Source organism: Argiope bruennichi, chromosome 3 (genome assembly GCF_947563725.1).
Source record: "Argiope bruennichi chromosome 3, qqArgBrue1.1, whole genome shotgun sequence".
NCBI classification, from domain to species: Eukaryota; Metazoa; Arthropoda; class Arachnida; order Araneae; family Araneidae; genus Argiope; species Argiope bruennichi.
The window spans coordinates 40,865,420-40,874,879 of record NC_079153.1 but is presented as its reverse complement, the minus strand read 5'-3'; the positions used below and the strand labels follow the sequence as shown (position 1 = coordinate 40,874,879).

General features: G+C 29.1%; 2 protein-coding genes across 2 annotated transcripts; one reads left to right on the top strand and one right to left on the bottom strand.

Moving 5' to 3' along the window:
- Window positions 1-4,399: 4,399 nt before the first annotated feature.
- On the bottom strand, window positions 4,400-7,952 carry LOC129963657 (serine/arginine-rich splicing factor 11-like). Its single transcript, XM_056078152.1, has one exon. It carries the CDS (start codon window positions 7,573-7,575, stop codon window positions 5,140-5,142), a length of 2,436 nt encoding a protein of 811 aa, XP_055934127.1. The 5' UTR covers window positions 7,576-7,952; the 3' UTR covers window positions 4,400-5,139.
- A 252-nt stretch (window positions 7,953-8,204) lies between these two features.
- LOC129963559 (39S ribosomal protein L30, mitochondrial-like) lies at window positions 8,205-8,999 on the top strand. The gene has a single exon (XM_056078018.1). It carries the CDS (start codon window positions 8,330-8,332, stop codon window positions 8,948-8,950), a length of 621 nt encoding a protein of 206 aa, XP_055933993.1. The 5' UTR covers window positions 8,205-8,329; the 3' UTR covers window positions 8,951-8,999.
- The last annotated feature ends 461 nt before the right edge of the window (window positions 9,000-9,460 follow it).

Here is a 9,460-nt window from a genome sequence, read left to right as displayed (position 1 = left end):
AATTACAAAGCAGTTTCGTCAAGTGAATTCCTACACTAACTTAATAAACAATAGTTAATCAATGACATATTCTAAGAGGATGGTTCTTTATAATATGTCATACACAAATGAAAGGAAGTATAAGTTTGTTAGAATAACGGAAAAAAATTGAAGAGGTATACCAATTAACTTCATTCTACTTATATATCTATATCATAATTAGTGTTATATAAAAGGATATACTCAATCTAAAAAAAATTGTGAAAAAAAAATGCGATAACTTCTTTAAGTTAATGAAACATTAATTCTTTACACTCAGAAGACACCTTTTGACATTATTATTATAAGTTTTTGATAATTTTTTTGTTTCTTAAAGACTTTAGATTTATTGCTGAATGTGCTAAACCAAGTTAATTAAATTTATAGCCGAAGCTAACTTAAATAGGCAATTTGTAATAATTGGTTAAATTTTCAAAATAATACATTCTCAATTTTTTTTTTTTACATTTCAAAAGCATTATATGGATTATAACATTAATTTAATAATTATGTACCTAATTATTTTCCTAAACACTAAAGATTAAAATAATACTAGTTCATTATTACTTGTTAATAATGCATTGTATTGCAATGTAAAACGAAAAATCTCGAGCATGAAAAGACTTCTAAATTAATTTATTTGACCCATGTACCTCATATTCTCTTATACTAATAATTTATAGTTTAATCCCTTGAACAAAAATGACTAATCTAACTAGCCATGAACTTTCTTGGCAAACAGACAATGATGTACCTGAGCCAGAAATTAATGACTCGCTAGAAATAATTTATGCTTTTTATGGCAAAAAAAAAAAAAGTTTATATCGATTCCTCCTCTTAAACTAAGAAAATAAATTGCAGTTCAGGAGATTAAGTTTTAAAATTTTAATTATACAAATCATTTCAATTAATCTTTTTTGCTAGTCATCTAACTGCATGTTAATTTTAACTATTAAAACAGCTGTTTTAAACTTTTCCTTCTCTGGTTTTGCATGAAAAAATTCATGACTCCATTTATAAAAATAGTACTTTAAATTAGAAGACATGATTCTTTAATATAAATAGTAGTTATCAATAGTTATTGAAAAGAAGTTGATTTCTGAATAATTTTAATGCAATCTAATAAATTAACTTTTTGTAAATTAATGTTGAATATTAAAAAGAAAAAAATGAAGTATCCCCAAATGAACAATTCATAATTGTAAAAATAATTGTTCAATCAATTGATGGTTGTCATTTAATTATGGAACAATTGCATGAAATTTAGTGCTATGAATGTAGAATAATTTGTCAGTACATGGATCTTTGGAACTGCAGGTGGAGACATTTTACTTGAATTAATAGTATTGTAATCTCTTAAAATGATGCTCGAGAATGAATAGCACTTTTAGCAGGTTGGAGACCTCAATAACACAGCCCCCCCCCCTTTTTTTTGGAATACTGGTGAACAAATGACTAGAATTAGCAGGTAGCATTGAGTTCTCTCTCTTTCCCCAATGTTTTCTCTTGTAGGGGTACATAAAAACCTAAATGTCCAGCTCAAAACCCATTGCAATCAGTTGACGACACCTGCTGAAAGTGAAGGCACTTAAATGATGCAAATATGTTTTGCAAGTCCAATAGTAGATTTATTGATGGTATCTGAACATATTGTCAAACACTTATAATTAATATCGAATTTCTAAATTTGTATAAATTCAGTTATAAAGCATTCATTTATGTAATAGTTTTTCAAAAATATCTAATTTTCCAAAAATACATTTATTTGTATCTTTCTGTATTATTCCACTTTAAAATCTATATAAAAAGAATTTGAATTCACAATTGAAGTGTAGCATTTGCTTGCATAATTAGTATCTTCAATAAAATGCACTGGGATGATTTTCAACTAAAATCAAATAACAACAACAAAAAAGTAATGTAGAGTAACTAATTATTTATATGTCTTTTGTTAGGCAGTTTAGTTTAAGCAGTTGGCAATGACTCAATACAAAATAACTAAAAAGTTAGGTGACAACCATTGTATTAAATTAGATATCCAGAATGACTGATATTTTTGTATAGGGAAGCAATAGTAAAGATCTTATTTAAAGAAATTTTCTATCATTTCTATTTAAATTAGGATTTTAAATGGTTACAAAAAATTAGTTTTCTAACAGAATTTACAATTAAAAAAAATCCACTTATCTTTGAAAAAAATTAAAAAGAAACTAAATCAAATTATTGCCAACTAAGCTTTTATAAAATAATCAATTGTCATTGATAATTTTTTGTTTGTTTGTTTCAACTTTTCTAACAGCACAACATTTTGACATAATGCTTTGAGCTCCCACAGAAAAAAAGTTTTAAAAGAAGGGACGGGCATTCTTCTAGAGATATAAATTAAACCTTTAAATTTCAAGAATTTTTCTCCATGAAACTTAAGAAAATATGTGCAAATATAATCAAATAATTTTTTGGATGTGAAAACGGATTAAGGAAAAGGCCAGTTTCATTGCTTTTAGAGTCAATAAAACAGAAGCTTAATATATTATTCACTGAATTTAATTCTACGCTATTAACTCCTTTTAAGTTTTTTACAGTAGCAAATATATATTTCAAATAGATTTTTTTTTTTTTTTTTTTATTGATCCATTATTTCAATACAGAACATACTGAAAACTAAAATTTTCAAGATTGTCAGCTATAATTAACAGTAATTTCAAAGGGGGGGGGGGAGGTATTTACTTTAAAACCATTTATCTCAGGTTTACAGTAAAGTTTCTTTGAGCATTTATTTTAACTTAAAAGATGAAATCATAGAAAATAACTTTTATATCATCAAAATAATGCTTGTTACAACAGCAGACTGATAGGACAGCAAAAGATAAAATATTAATACCTAAATTTAACAATCATAGATTTTATCATTTTGATCTAATAATTTTTAGTTGAGAACTAACTTTTAAGACAATGAACCAAATTTTTTTTAGAATTATTGATATCTCTAAAAGCTGAAGAATATCAGAATCAACATAGGAAAAAAAAAAAGCCAAATTTTATAAAATAATGTGCCGTGCTAAAGATAAATACTGTAACATAAAATTTAAAAAAAGTATGATTTAATGAATAAATTTATGTAAAAAATGCTTGAGATATTAAGAAAACTAGAATTATTGCATAAAAGAATCAATCTTAAGTAAGAATGATAAAATTCAATCATGAAAACACAAAACTACAGAAATGTGTCATGTCTGGAATATTTCATTCTTGATGTTTAACAATATATATATTATCTGCTTTTATACCGAACATGAATAAATCTGTTTCCATATTTAATAGGTAAAAGACTGATTATAAGGTAGATAACCAAATATTTGTCATTGTTAAGTCGCAAAGGTGTAATTCAGAAAAATTAATTACTAATATATGTAAATATTTTTAACTAAGAAAATTTGAAAATCAATTGTAGGAATATACTCTTACATATATAATAAATTGAACATAAGTAAATATAAAATAACAATTGATTTCAAGAGAAAAGTAATTAGTACTGCTTTATGTTTAGAAGAATAAAATGAAATATAGAAATTTGTTCAAAGCTATTTATTACTTTTTTATTTAAGTAAAAATTTTAATAAAAAGGTTTTAAAAATTTTATGATGGAAACATCAATTATAAATTTAGAAAGTCAATATTTTTGTTTTGGATTAGCTGCAGTTTTGAAATTTGACAAATGTGTGTTGAGTATATTTTAAATTTTTACTTGCTATACTTAAAATATTTCGAATTCACAGTTTTAAATATTTTATCTCTTTAAAATCAATGATGAATCATATATATAAAAATATCCAAATGATACCAATAAGTAACAAAACTCTTTCTAGTAAAATCAATTTATTTGAATTGGTTATTTTAAATCAAATGCTTTAATTATGTTCATGTTTTCTTCATTATGAATGAAGAATTATTTAAATAAAAATCTAATGTAAGGATGCCATACAGTTCAGATACTGAACAAGAAAGAGAGGGGAGAAGAAATATGTTTAAATGAGGGGAAGAAAAAATTATATCAGGAGGAAAAAAGCCACATATTACATTCAGTTTTTGAAAGCAATTTCAACCCATTCTCCAAATGGTGTGTATGTGTATATATATATATAATTGATTTCTTTAATTGACTAAACTGATTATAATAAATTTGTTTACTGTTTTTTAGTATAGCAAAATTTTATAATAAACTAAAAAATAGTCACAAAACAATTCAAAACATAATAAAATTGCCATTGCTTGCAAATTATTACAAACATATTTCTGATGCCTAATTTATCTGTTTTTATGTAAAAATGATGCATCTTAGATTTTTTTTTTATTAAGAAAACTATTTAATAAAGTTATTTTAAATGAAACCTCAGAGAATAAACATTAAAACATATATATAAATTTAAGAATGAATGAAAAAGAAATGGAATCAAAATAGAAACACAAAGGCTATCATTACATAACAGATTCAAACTATTAAAAATAATTATGTATTTTGAACATTTCAAAAATAATATTATGAAAACATGAAATACGAGAGAGAGAAACACACTATTAGGAATTTTTCCTTTAATTGCTAAAATTTTATTTTGTTTAAGGAAATAAATTCAGAATACATGCATGCATGAAAAAAAAAAGCTTTTTGAAATATAATTCACACATATTTTTTTAACATTTTCTGAAAAATATGTTATCATGCATATATATATATATAAAAAAAAATCAATAATTTCCTGTTACCCCACTTTGTAGACATAAAAAAGAAACAGCCCAACAAAGTAGTTTTGTAAGGAGTTGAAAAACATCAATCGGTTGAGTAACTAGCATTTACACATATTTTACAGTTGAATAAAAACATAAAAATAAACATGCATGAAGGATTAGATAGCCGAATTAAATCAAATCAGGAATACTTCAAACTATAAAGTGTGCTGTTACATCAAAGCTAATATAAGTAATAAAAACAGCCCAAGATTTTCAAGAATTGTAGCAGGTTCTTTAAAAGGTAGTCTGATATTAAACTATGCTTTGTCGTTAATAGTGAAAAATTTTACAACTAATATGCACTTTCTATATGCGAGTTCAAATTTTTCAAAACAATTAAACATCAGAATCAGACCCTCGCATATCACTGTCACTTCCTTTTCTTGCTCTTAGGCTAGAAATCTCCTTTTTCAAACCAGATACACGAACTTCTTTATCACTACCAGCTTCCTTGGTCATTGATCGTCGAGGGCTTCTAGACTTGGATCGTTTTGAAGGACTTCGAGACACAGACTTTTTCCTAGAACGTGATTTCTTATCGCTGCGAGATCTGTACTTGGATGGCGACCGAGAAACTGAACGCCTTGATCGCTTCCTTGGGGTAGATGACCGTTTAGATCGTTTCACAGGTGTGATTGACCTCTTGGTTCGTTTAGATGCAGGAGTGACAGATCGCTTTGAAGAATGCTTGCTTCTTCTAGGAGATCGTGACCTATGTCTTGAAATAGACTTTTTATCTCTAACACGACTTGTTTCAGGGCTTGACGAACTATCTGATGATGAATAACTGCGCCTTCTTCGTATGTTCCTCATAGGAGATCTAATTCTTTTACGATCTCGGGATCTTGACCTATACTTCTTAGGTGAACTTTTAGCTGACTTTTCAGTAGACATTCTACTCTTGCTACGAGATCTTGATCTGCTTCTTTCTTTTTCATCAACCTTATCATTCATTTTGGTTTCATTTGATATACTTCCTTTATCAAGCTTCAAATTGCCATTAGATTTATTTTCTTCAGGAATTATAGTAAGAGTGTAATCTTCTCCATCACTAGATTTTGAACATTCAGCATCTTTAGCCAGTGTTTCACTAACACTATTCTCAACAGAATCTGTTATTTCATTTTTTACTTTAGCGATTGGACTTTCAGGCTTTTCAGGTGAAGCAGATGTCAGTGCACATTCAACAGATTGCATAGTAGATTCATTGTCACTTCTTTTTATAGCTTCATCTCCAGAATGTGACAGTTTTGATGGTTCTCGAGACCTAGATCTAGACGAAGATGCATTTTTAGGTTTTACTTGGGGTTCTTTAGACTCAGCAACAGAAAGTTTGCTGCGAGACCTTGATCTTTTAGGAGATGATTGGCTTTTAGATTCAGACCTTTTGCTGCGCTTTGACCGTGTCAAGTGACTCCGAGAACGAGATCTCCGGCTCCTGGACAATCTACTTCTAGATCGAGAACGTTCCCCACGTTTGGATGCAGATATTTCACTTTTTGATCTGGACCTTCTGCTTCTTTTGGAACGGGCAATGCGGCTCCTAGATCGCGATCTATGGCTTCTTCTTGAACGAGAGTGTGGACTTCTCGATCGTGAACGACGACTTTTTTTGCTGCTTTTGCTTTTCGATTCACTGCGTTTTGAATGGGATCTCCTACTTCTTGAATATGATCTTTCGCTTCGTTTAGAACGCCTTGATTTACTTCGAGAACGTGATCGCCTAACTTTGCTCCTTGAACGAGAGCGTCTTGTTTTACTTCTTGAACGAGATTTCCTTCTTCTTGAAGTTGATCTTCTCCTCCTGTCTTTTGAACGTGATCTCTTGTCTCTTTTACGAGAAGACCGGCGAGAAGTTGAACGAGAGTGCCTCCTGCTACGGGATGAAGAACGCCTTCGAGATCGTGAAGATGAACGCCTCCTGGACCTGGAACTTTTCCCACTTATTTCAGGTTCAACAACTCTGGCAATTAAGCTTTCAGCCTCTTTCAAACGTTTCATAGCTTCTTCTGTTTCTTTTTCAGAAATAACCTCTGAATCCTTTTGAGGCTTAACAATTGCAGAACTGGAATGTTGTATCTTCAATTTACTACCTTTTAATGTAATTCCATCACACTGCAGAGCCTTAACAATCGATGCACGATCAGTGAATTCAACAAATGCAGACTGATACAAATTTTTATCATGTCCAGCCATTCTCAAATATTTTACTTCACCAACAACTCCATTGATAAAATCAAGCAATTGAGATGCTGTTACTTGAGGATTGATATTTTCAATGTAAACAGTTCTTCGAATTTCCTCAATGGTATTGGGATCTTGATCAGCTGATAATGGTGGATATTGAGGAAGGCCTAATATATCCAAATTGGTATCAACAGAAGTAATAACTAAATTACCATCAAGAGCTGCAATATCATTGCTAACATCCTTAAAACCAGATGACAATAAACCTGGTAAGGCAGCAGTTGGGTTTAACAAATCAAAAGTGGTACTATCTTCACTTGGTATAATATCACCTGGTAATGCTACCACTACTAATGCTCTATCAATAAATACGGTATTCGTTAAATGCAATGCAACTCTTACACTCCAAGATTCTGCATATTTTATATAACAAACTTTGAACTGCGGTTGTACAACAGAAACGGTAGGGTACATTCGGATATCTTTAATTTTACCCATAAAACCGAACAGCTTTTCAATCTGTTCAAGAGTAGCCAATGTCGATACATTGCTTACTTGGGCAATGAGAGGAAGATCGTCAGACATGATGACTTCCAAGATACCACTAGATTGTATATCTCACAAATATGAAATGAAAATAACACAGAGTAAATCAGTTCATAATTTTTCAATTTCAAAATATGAGTAATAGTTATAAAATGTCTTCAGAGTACATGAAACAATATATCACCAACTATGATGTGATCAATCAATTAAAAGAGATTAGTATAAAGCCACGATACACCGGCTCCAAAAAATAACTTAAAACTTTTTTTAAAGTTTGAATTTCGTATAAATTGAATACGATGTACATTTAGATGAATAATGTAATATTATCAACAATATTACTCACTAATTTAAGATAATAATGATAAAAGTAGAAATTCTACCGCTCATTTACTTTTTGGCGTGAGTGGAGTTCCAAATCCAATGGATGCCAACTAAAAAAAAATTAAATTCCTAAATGACAAAGAAAATGAAACGACATTTTCAAAATTATATTCAAATGAAAATATAAATTAATGTAATTGTGATTTAAAGCATGAAGTTAGAAATTTAAAAAAAATATTGAATCATTGTAGAAAAAGGAGGTCTCTTTCTTAAAGTTATATGTTAGCTTACATTTATCTTACCAGATGATTAAATATAGAAATGCCTTAACTGTGACTGTTCATTTCAAGTAAATAAACTTTTGTTGTGAGGTTTTTCAGTTAAATGTGCAAAAGAGATTATTTATTTTCTATTTTAATACAGGGATCATCTTTTATTCTTACAGTGCTTGTATACACAAATTGAAATCATGATTACAAACTGCATTTTTCGTTTTAGAGGTATGTGCAACACATATACTATTTTAAAAGCGGGCATGGCTGCCCAAAGCAAAAAGGATTTCGAAGCTATAGAAATCTATAATAAACTTAGGAAGAAGCCTTTAGCGGATACATCCTATTCAGCTTCTGAGTTAAAAGAAGCACAATTTTACTTTGACAAAGTCCGAGAGTTTAGAAAACGATCCGAAGAAGGTTTTGAGCCTTCAAAATTATTCATGGTTTGGAAAATCGCATCATTGGTTGGGAGACCTATTTGGGAAAAAGAAGCCATTATAAAGTTAGGTTTGGCAGATCATAAAATAAAATATGCTATTGTAATGAATACAGCATCTAATAACAAATTTTTGTGGTCAATAAAACACCTAATTCGTGTAAAACCGATCACATTTCCTGACGGTTTTCCTACAGAAGATGACTCTTACTGTACCTTTTTGAAGCAAACTGGTGAATTAATTATAGCTTCACGTTTGAAAGTTGACCCCGAAGACTTAGAAAGAAATTCAGACTATGAAAAAACCAAGTTAGATCACAGAACTGTGAGAGAAAATCTAAGAATCAAATGGAATCAAGGCTATCCACTTATGTATTAAATGTTTATTTTCAAGTTGTGTGGTTCGTTAATAAATCATATGGAATAAATTCTCTCTGAAATCATTCATTCATTCAATTTTGTATTCTAAGCATAGCTTAGTAACATTGAGGAAATGTCTTTATTAAAATAACATTTTCAAATTAAGATTTCTTAAACACATTGTTGTTATTATTTTTAACATTCATGAATTTAAATATTGTGATTCAAGTATTATATTCAAGAATTTTTGAAAATCGTAGTTTAAAATCAATATTAATTATGATTTTTATTATGTTTCAATGATATTTTGTTAAATCATGATTCGAGCATTGACTTCATTTAACTTTTCAACACAGACATGGGGTATTTTTGACCTCATCCTTTCTTCTTTATTTACTTTCTTCTTTATTTAGGAATTGATAAGAAATTTATACCTATTGCTGCCTAAATCTTCATGGAGGAGCCAGAAGAGGAAGGTTAAAATTATAATAAACAATATATCTCATTTTTTACAGGAGGCTGCTTGTGC